General features: G+C 33.5%; 1 protein-coding gene across 18 annotated transcripts in view; it reads right to left on the reverse strand.

Annotated features, from left to right (window-relative positions):
- LOC121262318 (mesocentin-like) overlaps positions 1 to 23,067 on the reverse strand; it is a 227,672-nt gene that overhangs the window by 173,672 nt on the left and 30,933 nt on the right. For 3 of the 18 annotated variants that reach the window (XM_041164751.1, XM_041164750.1, XM_041164748.1), the window contains exon 9: positions 6,303 to 6,564. The exons of 14 other annotated variants lie outside the window; for them this stretch is intronic. In XM_041164751.1, the coding sequence (XP_041020685.1) occupies positions 6,310 to 6,564 (255 nt within the window). In that variant the 3' untranslated portion in view covers positions 6,303 to 6,309. Of the gene's footprint in view, positions 1 to 6,053; positions 6,171 to 6,302; positions 6,565 to 23,067 lie in introns of those variants that run through there. One more of the 18 variants, XM_041164749.1, reaches the window with a different exon arrangement.

Below are 23,067 nucleotides of genomic sequence, written 5' to 3' on the forward strand. Positions count from 1 at the left end.
CTACAACAAATTTGAGCTTTTGGGACGAAATTATTTAGGGATGAACAAAATTTCATTCCTAAAAGTCATTTTTTGGGAAGAAATTTAATTTTGGGACAAAATTTAAATTTCGTCCTAAAAAATTGATGACTTTATAAAATCATTCGAGTAAAATAATTTTAAATAATTGTTCGAACAATATTTTATGTGTAATTAAACCATCTTAAAAAGTTTTTTTCCGTTCGAACGGGAAAAAAATACTTTCGAACAGTAAAATCCTGACGGGGAAGTAATTTACTATGGCAGGGAAAGTTCATTACCGTTCAAACGAAAAGTATTTGGTGGCAAATCCTGGCAGGAAGGTTTCTAAACCGTTCGAATGGAATATATTTAGTTAGAACATATTCAAGCACCACATTTATACATTCGAAGGTATAATATTAATCTCGGTACGAAATTCAAAATATAAAAAATATATATCATATATACAAATTCATTAATTAATTTTATGTAATTAATTTAACAATATTTTAATGATTTCTTTTCTATTAAATAAGATTTTTAGTTAAATAAATATTATCAACCATACACCACATAATATAAATCAATAATTACTCCAGAAAAGACAAAATATTTAATTTACAACTAAAGAAAATTATCAAAACACCATATATATTGTCCATAACAATAATAGAAAAAAATAGAAACTACTGTGATGCGAGGTCTTTACACATCCTTGACTGCAGCTAATTGTCTCTCTACCTGTGCCAATCGAGTATTGAGCGTGACTTGAGTTGCATTATTGGCATTCATCTCTGTACGTAACTCATTAACCTCTGTACGTAACCCAGAGACGGTAGCCATAATCTCTGTATGCAACTTAGACATTGTAGTATGCATTGCATCAATCACTACTGATGTATGTACGCCGATCTCAGCACGCAATATGTCGGCCATCTGCACGCGAGTAGATGTACGTGATGCCTCAGCCTGTGTAGATGTCTCACCAGCCGATACTCCAGTATCTCCTGGCTGTGCATCTCTTTGAATATCAACCATGTCAAGAACAGCTCCATGAAAACAAAATCTCAAGTGTCCCATGACAGGGTGGTACTGTTGATCGGTCCATCGACTCCCTAGAACGCTCGGCAGGTTCTGGCACGACCCCGACATGTAGCAAAATTCGAGTGATGAGGATCCTAAACAGCAGTATATCTGTCGTAATGAACCGAGTCTCGGATCAGATCCTCTCAAATATATAAACCAAGAGGTCGATTGGAATGCCATGAGCGACCCGTATCATAAATCTCACTCGATCCATGCCGACCTCTGTCTTATGCTGTCGAGGGTCAATATTGTTGGCGATGATCAAATTCATGATCTTGAAGAAAGAAGATAAATCTGTCTGCCTAATACTCTTCGTCCCATCGTACACAGGAGCATCTGAACCAACAATCAAGTCTCTGACCTCATGATCAACAAGTGTGTCAATTTCATATGTGTAAACTGATCCCTCGTCCTGAGATATCTCTACATCACCTAAAGGATCAGACTCTCTAGGCGGCAGGTTCGGATAGGCATCAAGAAGCCTAGGAATTTGTAGATATGCAGCGAGTCCGTCCGCTGAAAATATAACAGGAACTCCTCGGACATAGATCCTGTATGTCTCTCCATCGTCTTGGCTGGTACCACCGAGCTCTTTATAGAACTTAGTAACGATCTTAATGTAGGAAATGAGCTTCATTCCTTCTTCTTGCTAATCTAAGATTGGTGCCCAACCACGATCATTGAATACCGATGGGAGGGAATGACCCTCCCATATAAGAGCCACAAAATCAGACAGTTTTAGCTGTCGCTCAAGTAAAACAATCCGCTCTCGAACTGTTTGGATGGAAGGTTCCCCTGATCTACCACGTTTACGGCCTCTATAAGACATTATTATGAAACTGAAATTTTAAAAATAAAATATATATTCAACATTAGTGATAAAATCTAATTACGACGAAAAGATTTACAAAATTATATACTAATAACAATTTAATAAATTAATTGATAAGAACAATTCAATGAAACAATGAAAACAATTTAATAAGCTAATATAAAGATATAAAGCGTTCGAACGAAAAAATATATGGTCGAACAGACACAGCAAACCGTATGAACGTTTTAAAATTGTTCGAATGTTAAGGTTAAATCTTTTGAACACGTTCGAACAGAAACCAGATCGAGCTCGGCCATGGCCAAGTCAACTCAGCGGCTATGAAAACACTAAAAAAATGCATTGATTTCGTGGTTTCTTCGACAAAGCACATACACTCAACGGCTATGAAAACACTAAAAAATGCATTGATTTCGTGGTTTCTTCGACAAAGCACATACTACTCTTCATTTCTAAACATCATACAGTGGATTTGTGGTGTTCTACGGTAATTATTGATGAAAAAATATAATTTTTCTAGAGAAAACGAATAAAACCATAAAATCATAAGATAAACAGTAAAAATAACTTTAAAAATGCATACCTTCACTTGGGAGGAAGAGTATTTGATGTAGGTGCTAAAAGAACTGGGAGTAAATGATATAGATCAGAGACATGAACAGGAGTTCCCAGAATGGTTCGAACAACGGGTAATGACATTAATACATATGCAATTTTGTACTAACATATTTTAAATAGAGGATTATTAACGATTGAATGTTTATACTTTATTTAATATGTAGGTTATACAAATGCATGCGAGTAATCCAAATGATATATTAGACGAACTATATGCATTGGCGCAAGGCCCCTCGAGATGCGCTACTCGATATTCTACATATATTTCTCAAGGAAGTAAGTATCACACAATTGATCGAAAACTTTATAGGAAAACATAAAATAGTGGTGTCCTTGTCGAAGGGAGTTATGATGGAGACAATGTTGATTTCTATGGAGTTATCATAAATATAATTGGAATGAGATATGTGTGGGAGCTTGTAGTTTATATATTTAAGTATGATTGGTGAGATTTAAGCAATCCTCGAATGGGAAAATGTCAGGATGAATATTTTCTGAGTATTAATACATAAAAAAAATAGTATGAAGATGATCCTTTTATTTAGCTTCCCAAGCATCTCAAGTATTCTATTTAGATGATCCTAAGTTAGGAAATCAATGGCAAGTAGTACAAAAGCTTTTTTGTAGAAATATTTATGACGTTATCCTTGAGGCTAAGGGACAAGATGAAGAAAAAGATAATCCCTCTACGCAAGAAGCATACCAAGAGAGTCAACTTGCTGTTAACTTATTTGTTGATTTGAACCAGTATGAAATGATCCCATTACATAGGGATGATATTGAGACTGAAGTAGTTGAGGCGACAGTTGATCAAAATGTTGACTCATCTGAAATATCTACAGATGATGAGAGCGAATCTGTAGATGAAACTAATACAGATGATTGATTAATTTTGTATTCACATTATACAGTATCTCATAATTATGCCACAAAAGAGGAAGGAAGTTCGCATCCCATCTCTGCATGTTCCTAGCTCTCCGTTTGACTCACCAGTAGAGACTGACTCTACGAAACAAGGTAAATAGCTAGTACTCATTTTTTTTTAATTAGGATATATGACAATTGATACAAGGTAAATAATTAATATTATTTTATAGAGATAACAGTACAATCTCGTCACGGACGAGGCACTACTAGAGGTGTGACATTGAAGAAATATCGTAAAGTATGTAAAATTAAAATTAACATTCGTGACAAACATACGAGAGGCCAGGGACAACAAGCAACTTGGCTTGCATCGCATGTGGGTGCTCTTACACAGACTTATGCACCTTTGTCTACGAGTTTCATGACATAAAATCTCGCAAGATGTTAAAGAGCTTATAAAGAAGCGTTGTTTGGAAGCGTTGTTTGGTACGTAATGTTTAAATAATAAACTTTTATTGATATTATTTAATATTCTAAATGATAATATCTTTGTGTATATGCTTTTTCAAAGATGACTTCGAACTAAATCTTGGTCGGAGAGAGGAGCATAGGACTGTCGAAAAGCTGATGTGTAATGCATTTCGCAAATATAAAGCGAGGTGTCATGAGCATTACAATAAGTACAAGAACAAAAAAGATGCACGCCAACATCCTTTTCAGGATGTCTGACATGAAGAATAGAAAAAACTTTGCGGGATGTTTGAAGATTCATCATATAAGATTAAATTAAATGAATTCTTTGTATCATATTTGTAATTTTCACTTACTAATTTTACAACTTCTATGCAGGAATGAAATTCTATAAAAAAAAATGAGTAGATCAAAGTTAAAGATTCATCATCATACAGACACCAATTATGTGACACATACTAAAGACATTGTTAATATAGACTTTATACTTTAACAATATCTCTTGTAGAAAGAGTCAGACACGAATTATAATCTGATAAAATATGCTGCATCACATACTAATAATAATGGAGAGTGGACTCATCCCGATGATGGTGAGAATTATATAATTATTATAATTTTTTTTAATTAACCATATCTAAACTATTGTGTCAATATTAATTTTATATATTCTGTGTAAGATAAATTGGTTGTCCTTTATGTTGAAAGGGCATCAGATCATAATTCATTAACAAGTGATATTAAAATTTTTACACAAATTCTGAGTCAACGTTTGGATTACTTGGAGAGTTTGAGTCGTCGTGTAAAACCTTCAGACTCTTCGTCAACGTCAACACTACTGCCATTACGTTATAGAATGCAAATTCTAGGATTGAAAAATTGATAGCAAAACAAAAAGAGTTAAGAGGCTCAATTGACAAAACAAGCAAGCATGGATATACGCATAAAACAAGAAGAAGATCAAAAAGTGATGCAACTCCAAATGCAAGAACAAAGACAGATGCAACTTCAAATGCAAATGCTTATGCAACAATTTAGACCTCCAAACAATTGAATTTCATTAGAAATGTTTTTACATATTGAACAATTATATATCATGTACTAATAATTTTATTAGTATTAATAGTATTTTATTTATTTAGTTCAGACTTATTAGATTAGTTTTATTTATATTAAACAATTTATAATGTATTTTTGAAATATAAATATCTATTTGATTTTAAGTATTATCTAAAAAAATAATAATCGATCGAACTCTCATCAAACATTCGAGAACGTATATAGATCGAACAACCTTTTGAACATCTCAAGTTAGAGTTCGAACGGTAAAAAATTATGCATCGTTCAAACAAACAATTCACTATTTACGTTCGATCATCAATTTTTTTATTCAAACGTTTCATGTGTATTTAATCCAACAGAGTGGTATCGATTGACCGGCAATAAAATACCCGTTCGAACAATTCATTATTGTTCGACCATTATTTATGTCATTAGAACGGATTTCCAAGACGAATTTAAATCATCCAAAAAAATAAAAATCCATTCGAGCACGATCAAATGATCCAGCTTAAATTTGTTACAAAAGATATTTTTTTTGACAAATTTATAATTTTCATCCCAAAATACATTTTGGAACAGTTTTATAAGAACGAACTTGAAACAATTTTTTTCGTCCCAAAATATACTTTTGGATGAAATGCCAGTTTTTTAGAACAAAAATTTTCATTCCAAAGACCTTATTTGTTGCAGTGACCAGTTCAAACTTCAAATACAAAGGGTTATGACATAAATTAATTAATGCCAAATAGTATATATGCTTATATATGCACGACATAACATATTAACCAAAAACTATGTACAGCAATATACATTAAGCCAGTATTATATTTATTATGCTAGAAGAGTGTGCTCATACTACACACCCCAGCATATGAATGCACGTACGCATCTCTTATTAAAGACGTGCTTTATCCTGAAATTAAGCAAACCTCCTACGAAATGGATCTGGGCCTTAATTATGATAGTCTAATCCAAGTTACAAAGGAGCATTTCAAATTCACACACACCTACGCACCTTCTCTTTGATCTTTTCCATCACACCCTTCTTCTCTGCATGCTGATGATGTTGCGCCTGTTCCCCAGTACCGTAACCGCCAGCCGTCGTAGTAGGAGTCTTTGTAGTCGCAGATGATGTATCATTTCGATGGTCCTTGTTTCCAACTCCAGCTATCTTCTCCTTTACCTTCTCCTTCAGCCCCTTGTTCCTTCTCCCGCCTTGCCCATCGTACTCGGTCTGTATTAAATTGAATTAATTCACAGAAAAACATTGATATATGGTAAAACAAAAGGTGAAAACAATATATAAGGTTTTAGAAGATAGGAAAGAAAAATCTGTTTATAATGTAGTACTGAGAGGAGTACTTACGGAGAGGTCATGACGCTGCTGCTGCTGCTAGCTGCTGCTGCCCACCTTGGAGAGTAGTGCCGCTGTGGCTAATTGGGTTGCCATACTCGTCCGTAGGAATCACGTTGCCGTATTTGTCTTTGCGGATAACGTTGCCGTATTTGTCTGTAGTCGCTGATGATGTATCATTTCGATAGTCATTGTTTCCAACTCCAGGTATGTTCTCCGTTATCTTCTCCTTCAGCCCCTTGTTCCTTCTCCCGCCTTGCCCATCGTACTCGGTCTGTATTCCATTAAATTAATTCACAGAAAAACATAGATATATTGTAAAACAAAAGGCGAAAACAATATGTAAGGTTTTAGAAGATAGGAAAGAACAGTACGTTTATCATGTAGTACTGGGAGGAGTACTTACGGAAAGGTCATGAGGCTGCTGCTGCTGCTGCCCACCTTGGAGAGTAGTGCCGCTGTGGCGGATTGAGTTGCCATACTCGTCCGTAGGAATCATGTTGCCGTATTCGTCTTTGCGGATGACGTTGCCGTATGCATCTGTGCTATGGGCTGCTCCGTATTTGTTTTGGAAATGTGCCATTTTCAAGGTTAACAAGCGGCAACAAAATCACAAGCAAAGGCTGAGAATTTTAACGAAATAGTGTATAAAGGTAAGCTAGCTAGCTGCGAATGTTCTTTGGATTGATATAGGATGGATTAAGAGTGAGTACTTTGGATATCTCTGAACTAACTTATATATATCGGTAGAACTGATTATGTATATGGACATGCATGACGACAGAATTGTTGAACGTGCCACGTTATTACTCATGGCCACGTGGAAGTGATAGAAGCTGAAAAATATCCGAACACGTCGGTTTGAGATGAAGTTTCCTCGCCGACAATGAGTACACGCGGCGATGAGTAATAACGTGGTACATTTAGCAATTTGTAACGCGGCACGTGTAACAATTCTGTCGTCATGCATGTTCGTATACATAATCAGGTCTACCGATATTATATAAGTTAGATTTCCTCTTGAATGTCCGGTTGCCGACACTTATGGGATGCTGCTTCTTGAATGTTCCCAACTACTGGTTTACAAATTACTGGGCAGGGTTAGTTTATTGCCGTAGGACCTCGTACTTTGAAGATTGGCTCGAAGTATTTCATCTACCTTTTCTTATCTTGAAAAAATAGGAGCACCTTGCATTCTTTTATCAATAATCATCTTTCGGCTAACCTAGGCTTAGATTTAGGCTTGATCTCATAAACATGTGTATAGAGAGGGCAATAGGCCGCAGCTCATGAACTTGCTCGAAATGCTTGAAGAGTAGATGATTTTGAAATGTGATGGAATTGTATTTCAAACTTTCATTCTCAAATCTTGATAAATGTCTAATCATTTTTATCTCAATAGATATTGGTTGTTATAAAAAAATAAAAAATAATATCTTTCGGCTAACCTAGGCTTAGATTTTGTTTCTCAAACCTTTCAAATCATCTCATCTCGTCTTATCTCAACGTTCAAATATATACTATTTAAACACAAATATTTTTCGATTTCAAGTTTTTTAATTTTGAAATTTTTCATCTAATCATTATCTAATCATTTCAACTTTTCCAAACTTTTAAAAAGTTTGCAACCATAAGAGTACTAGAGACAGAGTTCCCCTTGTACATGTAAAACTAAGGTAACTACTAGGCTAATCCATCGAGTAGCTCATACAACTCGGTCAATGACGTCATAATACTATTGATAAAACGGAGCATCGAAGCGATGAACTTCGCATCGTGCCATCGTTGTGCATGTCTAGTCAATCACCCTCATTCGGTCATCTACCGCATCTCTTGGTCCTGCAGGGGAAAATGGTAGTTGGAACTACAACGGTGAAATTTGAGTATAAATCTCAGCAAGTTAACAAAGAACTAAACTGACAGTTTAGAGATGCATGCATGACAGTAAAAGCACAAATGCATAACATGATCATAAATGAGCTTGACATGTCTTGATAAATAACATGGCATGTGCTGATATGACTTGAACTGAAATGAAATGAACTTGGACATGGGACGAACTGAACATGAACTAGAACTCGAACTTGAGACTGAACATGAACCTGAAATGAAACTGTACACGAACTTGAACTGAATGTGAAATAAACATGATGTGAAACTAATCTTGAAATTGAACATGAAACTTGACATGAACTTGAACGTGAAATAAAATCATGAACTGGACTATATCTTGTCTCATGGAGTTACCATGATATCCTTGTCTCATGGGATTACCATGATGATGTTGTCTTGTCTTATGGGATTTCCATTATAGTGTAGACTGGTCTCATGGGGTTGCCACGATATTTCAAAATAATAATGACTTGAACAATAATTTGATTGTACATGGACGTAACCTGACTAGACTTGGAAAACACTGTTTTGGAGACATAATTCAAACTCGAGACATAAAGTGACGTGAAATGGAATGACAGATGACATGACAAAATGTAACGTGACTTTTACGTGAGATGAATGACATGTCACAACATAAAACAGACAAACACTTCGTAACATGACATAACATGAAACATACAAACGTTTCATAACATAACATAACATGACAAACATTTCATGACATGATATAACATAAAACAGACAAAGGTTTCGTGACATGACATAATGTGAAATAGATAAATCTTCGTGGCAGAATATAATGTGTAATAGATAAATATTATGTGATAGAATATTAAGCGTAATAGACATACATGTAGTGACATGGCATACCATGACATATATAATAATGTAAGAACATAGACAAATGTTCACTTACCAACACATATACACAATAATCTGACAGTAAGTTAGAAGTTAATTTACAATGATCATTGCATGATGATAAAAATGTGTGAAATACGAGAAACTGTAAGTAGAAATTTCTAAACGTCATAAACTCATCACTAACAGTCAATATTATCTTAGAGAAAAATGACCATTTTACCCCTCCACTTGTAGAAAAATGACCATTTTATCCCTAACTTAAGGATTTCACCTCCTAACTCCAAAATTCACCAAAATTTACATTCTTCATGTAAATTTTATCCTAAAACCAAATATCTAATTTGAAAAAAAAATTAAAACACATCACAACTAGGTGAGTCATGACAAGACCGAAACATACTTAGGCCAAATCCCTTGATTTTTGTTGCAATTCCATCAAATCTCATTTCTCATGTTTGTGTTTAAAAATATAAAAGCCATTGGAGCATGCTTCCTTAATTAATTCTAGTTAGTGTAAGATGATGATTATATTTTTAGAAAACTTACAGTTTTTTTTTTTTTTTTTTTTTTTTTACTTAAGAGTCACACTTTGGGTTTAGCTAGAATTATTGGAAGATTTCTAGTATCTTATATTTAGAATAACTACCAAGACGCCAATAGTGGCTTGGCATTATTAGTGGGCTAAGCATAAAGGGCTAAATATGGTTGGATTTAGGGGTAAGCCCAAGAGTGTTTAATTAAGGGTCTCAATCACTAAGGATGTGATAGGCTAGGAATAAGTGCCATAAGTCTAGACCCATTTTGATTTATAAGGATTTAGGCCCCTCTTGAAAAACCTTATAAATTAGGCCTAAATGGTAGGCTTCAAACTTTTGGGCCTAATTTGGTGAGAGTGAATGCCTTTAACCCAACCATAGAAAGACACATTATTTGAACCCAAACTTGGTAGGCCTTTGAGGCCTTAGATGAGCTCTCAAATTTGGACATATGATCCATTCAATAACCCACACCAAACTTTGGTTTCCCACATACACCATACTTTGGTTACCCTCAAGCCCAAGATGTGCAAAACGCCCCTAGGGTTCCCACCTAACCATGGTTAAGCTTCTAACTTGAGTTAAGACGCACTAATCATTTCACACATGATTAGTAACCTCTAAACCATGTTTTTAGCTTAATTTTTCTTTAATTTGTTTCCCACATTTTTTTAATTTGAAATTTTTTGTTTCTATTAATGATTTTCATTTATCTTAGACTAATTTAGAAGTTTAAACTTGACCCAATACATGTCAATAGAACCAAGGCCATGTAAATGCTCAAATCATCACCAATCGGCACCTAGGTGTACCTTCATATGCATGCACCAAATCAGCCTCAAACCCACGCCTTCTCCACCATCTGCTCAAGGAAAATTTAAATATTCACACCTCATGTCATCCCTTAAGATTCAGTTTTAGTAATGGATGAAATGGCATCAAGAAACCAAGCTTAAAACCCAGCCAATTCCTCAAGAAACTTAGTTGAAACCAAACCGAGTGACCTTGGGTTTTTCTTGAATGTTCTGCTCTTTCTTGAACCACTCCACATGCCACCACCCTCTTCCCTCCAATCCCTTAGAAGTCCCTCATATAATCCTAAGATTTTGACCAACTTTCCCCCAAACAATTGCCAAGACTGATTGGCAATGGCACAATGAACCACTCGGCACCCACTTCACTTCATTTCCTTCCATGAGTTGCACACACATCATGACTTGGCAGTCAATTCCTCCACCATCCACCACCTGAAAAGGCCATCAAGAAGTGTTATCACACCTACACAGCACAGACATGGACAAAGGACAAGAAGATGAGGCAAGCAAGTAATGAAAGTTAGACAGCTTTTGAAGACCCTACTTGACGACAATGTAGCATGACCTCACTTGTATTTTTGCACTTTTGTTTTTAAATTTATGCACTATGGTAGCTCCTGCACCCACATAGCACAAGGTAGCACCTGAAATACAGAAACGATGAAGTGTTTGAACACTATTCACCTGCACAAGTGATGAGACAAGCTGAAACTTGCATCACCACACTCCACTGCCCACATCAACCAATCTCAAGCCCCTTCTTCATCCAAAGCAAATGTCCCTGTGACGCCTCCAATCCCCGCTTGGAATAGAACGAGGATTTAGAGCGTCGGTACATGCAACATAAGGTTACATACTCCCGTTCATGATAGTTAATATGCAATGCATCCTAGTATGCAATTAGCAGTATGCAATAATCGCAGCGGAAATAAAAGGTTAAGGTGAAAAATATGCCAGGATAACTAAAACATCTCAACTTCTTTAGATAATCATCATTTTCAAAATACTAAAGTGGCATAGATTTATATACAAAATCATATTATTCTCTTCATGTGATCTAAAGCATAAAGGACTTGAGTTATGAATATCAAAATTAAGTCCAACTTCCTCTCCAGATCCGGTTCCTCCTCAATCATGCGAATCCAGTGCTCCATTAATCTCATCTTGGTCGATCCCTGACGCAACTTCTCTCATTCAGAGTGGAATGATAGTGGTCCCATAAAAGGGTGAGATTTACTCGAAATCTCAGTAAATTAAACAACTAACTAACACAAAGATAAATCAATCATGAAAAATGATAAATATGCAATGCATGAGATTCAGAAAATCAGTATGCATGTCACCCATCCAGATTCCTCAACATCTCTTAAAAATATGGAGACACAGGTTTTTACTCAGTAAGTAATTTCGTCATCATTTTTTAAAAGACATAACTTCTTTATAAAAATTGCATCATAAATTTTCATCAACATAGACTTACATTATTATCTTAATTAATAACATAACATTTGGTAATGTCACAGTTCCCTTTATGCACTGTGAGTACCTGCCGATGACCGTAGTATAACTTACGTTGAAACTACGTTGTCTATAGACTCGTTTTCAATACGTTGGTAAATAACATAAAATCATAAAAATTATAACGTGTACACCCACCAGCATTAGGTGTCATAACATGTTGACTTTGCTCTGGCGTTCTTTAAAAAGAATTTATTCGAAACCTGTTTACTGTTCTTCGTCAACCCGAAAGTTACCACTCCATTATTAAACACTTCAAAGTGGACAGAGGACTTCCACCTGGATAATTCCCCATCCTGACCTTTGGGGTCATGACAAAATGATTTTCATGCTATGTTTTAAAAAAATTATTTTTCATGGCATATACAAATGAAGTAAATTTCATGAAAAAAAAAATGACTTTTATAAATGTAATATGCAAAAATGGTGAAAATGTTATATGTAATGTAAGTATGCACTCAATGTGTCATATAACATGATAAATTGTGAACAAAATGATAATTGAAGAATAAGTGAAGCATTTATCAATAATTCATAAGAAATTTATCAAGGTGTAAGTCAGAGGCAAACTTACAACCTTCCGGAAAAATTTGAAATTAAAGTCGTAACTATGTAAATCATGTGTATACTAAGTTAGGGTTAATACTCTTATGTATAGGTTCAAAATCAAAGGCTTCAAAATTAGGTATTTATAAAAATACCCTTAGACTTTAAAAAATTGCCATTTAGGCCTTAAATTTTCACTAATTGCAAACGAATTCTAAATTTAACCAAATTTTATGGACTTCATATTTTTGGCATTATAAAACCATCTATACCCTTAGATTTTAAAAATTAAAAATAAAACTTGTCCAATTAGTTCCAACCCGTGGCATGCATCCTAGTTGATGCCTGTGTATTTTCAACTATTGATCCCTATGAATGCATGCATATGTGATTTTCTTTAATCATTAATGATCACTAGAAACTTTAGGGACATTATGAAGTCTAATAATTGAGTAATCAAGTTCATCCCAATATTTAATCAAAGCTAAGAAATCCTTAATCACCTATATGCTTAAAACTGATTCATATTTGATAATCAAAACATGATAGATTTAAAACCTATCATGACATGCTTCTAATCTCAAATTTAACTTTCCATAATCATGTTAGGATAATGATAGATCATATAAAATCATGTTTAGGATATGCCATAGCTAAATTTACAATTAAAAACTTTTAATCATTCAAACCTTCCTTTAATTAACCCAGTTTTGCATTAAGCATCATAACCTTCTCAAAACTCAACCAAATTTCGTACCAACACTTGGAAACAAGTTTGACATGCTAGGTAAGATAAAAAAGAATAAAACTTACAAATTTTGTGGTCTTCCAAGCTCTCTAGACTTCCTTACACAAGAACACTCAAAAACTCAGCAAAACTCACTCGGTTTGCACTCTTTTGATCTCTAAGAGGGAGAAATGCTCTCAAGGCTCAAGATGATGTTTGGATCTATGGTGTGGGTAAAATGAGAAGGAGTGGAAAGTATTTATAGGTGGCCAAGGGGTGAGGGACGTTAACTTGTGTGCTTGGTGATTGGGTGAAGTGGGAGGTGCTCAAATCTGGAAAATTTCCAAATTTGCTTACATGAGCTAAGGTCACTTGTGCAGAATGAAATAGTGCCCTAAACCATCATCATTTCCTGTCCATAGTAAATGCAAGGGTCCTATAGATGACTCCAGGTCGTGGGGCATTATTTAGATGGCAGAAGATCCCTCAAACTACCTTTGAAAACAGGTGGATGAAGGTGGTTTTGCAGTGGCAGAAAATCAGTTTGGTTTTGAATATTTTTGGGCAGAAAAAATGAGTCAAAATCTTTCATGATGGTCATGGGACTTCTGGGTGATTGGGTGTAGAAGGAGGTGGCATGGGGTGGTGGTGCAAACCATAGCAGGAGGCTAGTTCAAATTCCATCCAAATGTTTCCTACACAAACTAGACCAAGGTGCACCCGGTTTGGTTCTTTGACTTGGTTGATGCAACCAATTAATGAGACAAGGCTATACATTTCAAAATATCTAAATAAAATATATATCAAAGTAGACAAGCGGCAATAGAAGAATGGGAAGATGATTGCAACTTCCTAAGAAATGATTGTCTTTTCGTATCATATATAATGATGTTAAATATCATATATACTAATACTATACACTAATACTATATATATAATGGAAAAAAAATTCACAGTATAATTAAATTCATGTATGCATTTATAACAAGACATACAATCATTTTTATAATCTTTTCATAGACCATTTTATAAAGTTAGAATATTACTAACAACATTAACGTATATATTTTTTTGCTGTTTTGTTAAAAATATAAAAATTAATTCCCAATAATTGATATTAAATTTTAAGAATATTATATATCCTTAATAAGTTGTCTAAAATAACATTACATCAAACACATGAAGCGATTTAGCATAAATATGTGATATTATTATTATATTCCTAAAACGTAGTATTACTATTTTTATTAATTATGCCGTTTTTGCCATTAGCAAATCCTAATTCTCAGTTAGCTGTCTAATATTAATATTAGTATTGCTATATTAGTACATAATACTAATATTAATATAGTAATTACATAATATATAATACTAATATATAGTAGTACTATATAGTATAGTAATTATATAGAAATAGTATTACTATATAGTAATATGGTATTACTGTATAGTATAGTAATACTATATAGTAATGCTATTAGTATATAATATATAATATTAAACTAATACTATAGTAATATATTATATGGTATAATCTTATAATATATAACATTATCCTAATACTATTAGTACTTATCCTAATACTATTAGATATATATTAATACTATACACTAATATTATATATAATGAAAAAACAATTCACAGTATAAGTAAAGGATTGTATGCATTTATAACAAGACATACAATCATTCTTATAATCTTTTCATAAGCCATATTTTATTGAGCATAAGTTAGAATATTACTAACAACATTAATATATATTAGCATTGCATATGGTCGGTTATATCGCCTCTTTTACATGCTTTCATGCATATGGCTAGTTATATCGCCTATTATTATTATTATTGTCGTTATTATTATTATTATTATTATTATTATTATTATTATTATTATTATTATTATTACCTAAGATTTACGTCTTTAATATCAAAGCCATATACGATTATTTTGTTATATTATTGTTATGTCACATATTATTGTTACAGGTTTTACTGGCCAACTAAATGGCTGGTGGGATCATTAATTTTCAAATGTTGCATCTCATTTTCAATATTACTCACCCTGGCATCTACTTCTCATAATCTTGAAAATGAACCTTTTTCTCCAACAGATTCACAAGAGATTGAAGATTATGCCCAAATATAAACCTTGAGTAAAGAAGAATTTAAAATTAACAAAGAATATTTAAAACAAGATTATATGAAAGAAGAAAATAGTTACAAAATGTTAGTATTTTTCTCAACTTTTAAAAAATAAAAAAGAGATTATATTCAAGAGAAATATTATGAGTATCTAGAAAAAATACATATATATATATAACTATTATATTAATACTATTATATTAATAAATACTAAGTACTAAATAACATTCGAAATTAATGTTCGAATGTACATTATTTACATTCGAACGTTAAAAAAATTTGAAAATTTTCCCGACAATTTCCTCAAATTTGTGATAATCTTTCTACATTCGAACGTTTCAATTTAACATGCGAACGTGAATCGAGATATATGAGAGGAAATCGATTTACGTTTGACTGTTACATTATAATATGTTCGAACACGAGAAGAAAAATGCGGGAAATTTTTCGCTCAATTTTGGCACCTCTATGATGATCTGAAGCTTTCGGATGTTAAAAGTTTTTGTTAAAATGTTAGTCGATGAAATTTACTAGGAATTTATAAACGTTCGAATGTCAAATTTTCGTATATTCAAACGTGAAAATAAAAGTGCGGAAAATTTCTCGCTTGATTTTGGGCTCTATCATAGGAATATACGTTCGAACGTGTATATTTAACGTCTGAACGTCATATGCAGAAAATTTAGCTGAAATTTTTTTACGTTCGGCCGTCATCTGAAAATTGGGCGGGATATTTTAACGTCAAATGTACAACTTAAACATTCGAATGTTACATCTAATGATTTAGTTTTTGCATAAATACATGCACGAGAGGAAGCAGACTAATTTTTGCTGCTTCTCCCGTACGCGCAAATAATCGAGAGAGAGATCGTGAGAGAGGGTCGTGAGTTACAGAGAGAGAGGATTAGAGTGAGAGAGAGTTGAGTGAGAGAAGGTTAATATTTTGAAACTCTAGCTCCATTGATTTTGGTAAGGAAAAACTCTTTTTCTTTTGTATTTTTTCGAATTTTATGATATTTGTCTTGTATTTTTTCTATTAATATGCTTCTAATAAGTTAGTGTTGTATTTTTTTTAAGGATTGGTTGTTTTGACAAGTTGAAAGCTTTTGATTTGTAAGAGGATATTGTGAGTGCTAGGTATATTTCTAAACTTTAGTAATATGTTTATACATTTTGTTGTGATTTTATGCTGACTCTTGAAATATTGTGATTATTGTTTGTGAATTTTGTGAATAGTTTGTGAGTTTATGGTTTTCATTGATGAATTAATATGTTTAGAAATATTGTTGTGGGAATATTGTGAATATGTTGTAATATGGATTTGAAATATTGTGGTTATTGTTTGTGAATTTTTACTGAATATGTTTATATGGTTAAAAATATATTGTGTTCAGTTTGTGAATTTATGTGAATTTCTTGATATAATATTTTTTGGTGTTTTTTGAATTTGTATTTTAACAAGAAAATTATAAGTTTAGGAACTTAATTTAGGTTAAGATTAAAAACATTTAATATACATTTAATATGAGAATTAATATTTAATATTTAATAGGTATATATAATATATTCATACTAATTTAGTTAGAATATGATTATTATGCAAATTATAAGTATAGTATAAAACATAATTTAAAAAAAAAAGAAAAAAAAAAGTATATAACTTAACTCTATATAAAGTATAATATACATATAATAACTACAATTAATAATTACTTATTAAATATTCTTACTATTGTGAGGTTCCAAACCATTATATTATTAAATATATATATATATATAAAGAAAGTAAAATACTTTTCAAGAAAAAAATCTTGAACCTGCCAAGTAAGTAGATAGTTGAAATAAATAAATATACTTATTTAAAATAAACTAGAGAGTAAATAAATAAGGATCAAATAAATACTTATTTAGAAATTATATACTTATTGTCTATATAAATAAAAAAACTCACTCAATTAAGTATAACAATTAAAATTATAATTTAGGAATGATAATAATTAAAATTATATAATAACCTTTAAAATTATATAATAACAATTACGTAAGAATAATTAAAATTACATAGGAATCAATTAATGATGTCCTAAGATATATAATAACAATTAAAATTATAATTTAAGAATAATAATAGTAAATGATTAACTAAATTTTAGTCTAATTGATTGACTGTTGTAGTCTCTCCGACCTTGAGAGTTGTCAAGGCCGGAGAGTTTGTGACAATTAAGTAATTAGACTAAAATTTAAATATTTCTTCAAGATTATTCTCCCTCATTACCTACTCATGATAGGAAACTTGTGAACATATTTTTCCATCTCTCTCTAGTTTAACAATATAACATTACTATTTGTTTGATATTGTTAATTCAAACAACATGAGGATATAGTTTGTAATTTTTTTTTTTTATAGATATTGTGTAACATTGCATAAATAATCTTAGACCCATTTGGGAATTAGTGTACACTTATGTGTCCACTAATTCTTGAATTGTCTAGCGTGGACAGTTTGAAATTATATTATCTATATTGCACATTTTTGTTACTCCTACTCTGCACGTTTAAATGAAGTTTCGGTATCTTCCTCTACTGTTCTTTGGGTATATTGTTCGTAGGGTCACAATCTCTCTATACGAACATGTATATTTGGAGAATTATGCGGAGGTATTGCCGAAAGTTCTACTAATGTGGAAAGTAGTAGAATGATAAGATTTGCGCAATATGGATAATATAATCTTGAATGGGATACGACCAACTACCTTATCAAAAAAACAATGAGAATTGGAGCATGACATGCATGTGAATTTTCTATATATGTGTTATTAATAGATAAATGTTTTCAAAAATGGACAAAAGTTGGATGCATCTGGGCGATAGACTTGAAAATGATTATGTACCCTATGCACGTGGAGTAAGAACCTTCATTGATTTTGCACGGGCCTCTACTGATAGTCATAGTTACATTAAGGCCCAGTTTGTATTCGTATCCCATCTCAACTCATCTCAATTCATCTTAACTCATCTCACTACTTTTGATTATTATTCATCAACTTTAACTCACAAATCTCACTATTATTTACAACACATCTCAACTCATCTTCAAATCCAAACGACACTTAAGTATCTATGTCGAGGATGTAAAAATTTGTGTGCGATATGATTGAATGAAGTTAAAAGTCATATATTTGTGAACGGTATGGATCTGATCTATATCCGATGGGTACTGCGTGGTGAGCCGTATGAACAGTTAGCAGATGTATTGGTCGATCATCTAAATTATTTGCGGCACAAGGATGACGATTATGAGCAGGATGAGATGGAGGAGATGTTGGGTGACATTGGAGCTAGGATGTTTATGGATAAAGTTGACGACAATGCCTCAAGTGGCCGAGAGACTGATTGTGAAAATTTCGCTACAATGTGGGGAGATGCAAAGCGCGAGCTTTATCCAGGCTTATATAAAACATTCCAAAATGTCATTTATTGTGTGGGTGCTTCACATTAAGTCATTGTCTGGGATATTGATGAAAGCAATAAATATGATATTGGACTTATTTAAGTGAGGTGCTTCCCGAAGGGTCGGCATTGTCGAAGAACTTTTATGAAATGAAACTGTTGAGAAAGGGATTAGGATTTGAGTATAAGTCCATACATGCATGCAAGAATGATTGTGTTTTGTTCTAGAAGGAGAACGAGTAGAAACAAGCATGTCATGTATGCAGAGAGTCGAGGTGGAAGGGTAAGAAAAACGTGCCAATTAAGGTGTTGCGGTATTTTCCCTTGAGACTTAGGTTGCAAAGACTATATATGTGTAAGAAAACAGCTCACGATATGAGGTGGCACGAGGAGAAAAGAGTTAAGAATGACGCATATATGAGGCACCCAACTGACTTATTTGCGTGTCATTCTTTCGATAATCAATACCCAGAGTTTGGGATAGAAGTTCAAAACGTGCACCTGGGATTCACAAACGATGGATTCAACCCTTTTGGGAATATGAGTATAAGTTATAGCGCTTCGCCCATAGTGTTAATTCCGTACAATCTTTTACCATGGAGGTGCATGAAGGCGCCCAACTTTTTGTTAACTTTACTTATCCCTGGTCCGAGATCACTTGGAAATGACATTGACGTATTCATGCAGCCATTGATTAAAGAGCTAAAAGAGTTATGGAAAATAGGCGTTAGAACTTCTGATGCATCTACGTCGACATCTTTTCAGATGTGTTGCGGTAATGTAGACGATAAATGACTTTCCGACATATGAGAATCTTTTCGACTGGAGTACGAAAGGGAAGTTAGCGTGTCCGATGTGTAATAAAGAAATTGCTAGTGAGTGGTTAAAATATTCTCAGAAGTTGTGTTTCATGGGTCATCGGCGTTATCTACCAACAAATCATGCATGGAGAAGAAAATGTGCTAAGTTTGATGGGTGAGTAGAGGACAAAATTGCACCAAATGAGTTGTCTGGGAAAGAGATAATGGAACACCTAGTACACGCTAGAATGAACAATTTTGGCAAAGGTCGGGGAAAGAACAAGAGAAAACGAGGCGCAGCAAAATTGAATTGGACAAAGCGTAGTATTTTTTTTTTACTTGTCGTATTGGTCGTCCTGCATGTTGCGACATAGTTTGGATGTAATGCAAATAGAGAAGAATATATGTGATAATATACTGGTTACATTGATGAGCATTAATAAAAAGATCAAGGACATGATCAAGACGAGGAAAGATCTTGAGAGAGTGAGAATTAAACATAATTTACATTTGCGGGTGGAAGGCAATAAGGTGGTGATGCCGCATGCATGTTTTATTATGACGAGGGAGGAGAGGATGGACTCCTGCAAATGGTTGAAAGGTGTGAAGTTGCTAAATGGTTATGCTCCAAATATTGATAGATGCGTGAGCCCTAATGACTGGAAAATCAGTGGATTGAAAAGTCATGACTGTCACGTATTTTTGCAGAAGTTATTACCGGTGGGAATTCGTGGGAAGCTGACATCTAATGCACGTGTCGCCATATCCAAACTCTGTATGTTTTTTAAGGATTTGTGCGCTCGGGTAGTAAATCGAGATATGTTACAAAAATTGGAAGAAGACATTGCTACTATACTATGTAAATTCGAGCAGATCTTTCCACCATCATTTTTTGATGTCATGGTCCATTTAGCAATACATTTACCTTAAGAGGTACTATTGGGTGGACTGGTGCAATTCTGTTGGATGTATCCAGTTGAAAAATATTTGGTTCGACTGAAGCGCACTATTGGGAATAAAGCCAGAATTGAGAGTTCAATAGCAGATGCCTATATACACGATGAATGGTTAGCATTTTGCTTTCTATATCCTCGTGGTGTTGAGACGCAATTTAATCGTCAAGAGCAAAATGCTGATCTTGCTACTTCGCCTCCTTGTGAGCTATCAGTGTTTTTCAAGAATATACGACACTTGGGTGCACAAAGTTCGATGGTATGTGTTAAATAATTTCCAGAAGATTGGTAACTATCTCAAGTATGTCGTTGCATGTTTTGAATAATTCTAGTTTCCAAAATGTTTAACTATAACTGTTGTGCTCAAAATATACTTCTTTTGCACTTATATACAGTGAGCACATGGACAAACTTAGGACTAAAGGTGTAAAGAATATAGAGGCAAAACACGAGAAAGAATTTTCTGGATGATTTGAAGAATGTGTATGAACTAAAATTATATATATGTTACATTTTGAAACTTTTAACTCTAGGTAACTTTTAATAAATATATATTATTTCAATTGTTAGATTATAGAACAACGTGCTCGTGATCTAGAATCAATTTCTTCTAAATTGTATGCATTGGCCCGTGGTCCCTCAAATAGAACACTTCGATACACTGCATGCACGGTTCGAGATTATAGATTTCATACTCTGGACTGTGAACGTAATAGAAAAACTCAAAACTCTGGTGTGTTGGTCGAGGGGAGTCATGGAATAGATGATATTGACTATTATGCTGTCATACGTGATATTATCGAATTGAAATATCTGGGTGGGTCTGTAACATATGTCTTTAAATGTGATTGGAGGGATCTAGGCGGTGGTTGGGTTTCGATACATAGGGATAATCACTTTACGAGTGTCAATACTGTGTCTAAATGATACGAAGATGATACATTCGTATTGGCTTGTCAAGCTCCCAAGTCTATTACTTGATTGATCCAATGAAGAGTGTTGATGAAGATAGTGGAGAGATAACTTGGCGAGTCGTACAAAAATTTGTCCGTCGAAATATATATGAAGCAAGAACGAATACAGATTACGAGAATAGTGGAGATGAAGATGACACTCCAATTGTAAAGGCATACCAGGAAGATGGAAAGGGTATTAACTTGTTTGTTGACCTCGGTGCACTTGAGTTGGTCCCCTTGTGTAGAGATGACGTCCCACCCGTCCATCTCGACCCGTCCGTATTAAATAATCATTCAATTCAAGTAAGTGATGGGGAGGAAGAAGAAGAAGAAGAGTCAGAAGAAGAAGATGAATCAGAATCCGAGAAGGAGGTAAATAAGGAGGACAAAGAAGACGAAGAATAGGTTGATGATGATGATGAAGATATTATTGAGGGAGATTCTGAAACAAGCATGGAAATGCATCCGAATATGAAGAATAAAAGTACTAAATATTTTATTCATATAGGTGACTATAAAATATTATACTTTTCGTAATTTCTTCTAATTAATTTTCTTTGATATATTTAATCATTTTCAATGATGCCTCCAAAACGATAACAAAGAAATGTGCCTCCACCAAGTCCAAGGTCTGAACCCATTGAGGACTCCTCACCCTAAGAATCTGCTCCTAAATATCAAGTTAACATACAAGAGAACAACAGCCAGGACACCTACCAGTAAGGAAATATTGTCGTTAATAATTAATTATATAGTTAATACTTTTGTCTCAATAACTATATAACTATAATTATATTATTATCATATAGTTGATGCATCTGCACGTCGCGGTCGTGGCTATACACGTGGCATCTCTCTTAAGAAAAATAGAAGGCACGGAAAACTCAAGAACACCATTCCTGATAATTTCATTGGAGAAGTGGATGATAGCGCAGCAGCACTATCCTTCTATATTGGTACAGTAATTCGAGCTTATGCTCCATTTTATATGCGCTCATGACGAGATGTTCCGAATGAAATTAAGGAGCACATTCGAAGCAGTGTGTTGGTGAGTTTACTTTGAGAGTACATTTTTTTCACCTAGACTAGTATATCATATTTTTTACTTGATTCACTTATTAGGATGAATTCGACCTCGACTTTGGCTATAACGAGAATTTGAGAACTGTCAATAAGTTGATGGTTACACTATTTTGACGTCACCAGGGATAATATCATGACCACTTCAAAAAGTTTGAGACCTTGGAAAAGGTTGCATAGTCCCCTTTCCATTAGATGAAGTTAGCTGATTGGAGAAAGGGTTATGATCTTTTCGCATATCCAGATTATCAGGTATTTTACATTTATATCCTTTAATATTTACATTCATATTCGTTCTATATATTATATGTTTATATATTACAATTAACATTCTTAATTAATTTTGTAGCACTTAGAGTTCTACAAATGCACAGAATAGATCCGCTCTGACTGTCCACTATCGTGTCGGTTCAAGGTCATTCCACCGTCTTACTAAAAAAATGGTAATTAAAAAATTATAGAATTCATTTATTTTTCTAATATTATTTTATTAAA

Source organism: Juglans microcarpa x Juglans regia, chromosome 4S (genome assembly GCF_004785595.1).
Source record: "Juglans microcarpa x Juglans regia isolate MS1-56 chromosome 4S, Jm3101_v1.0, whole genome shotgun sequence".
Classification (NCBI taxonomy): domain Eukaryota; kingdom Viridiplantae; phylum Streptophyta; class Magnoliopsida; order Fagales; family Juglandaceae; genus Juglans; species Juglans microcarpa x Juglans regia.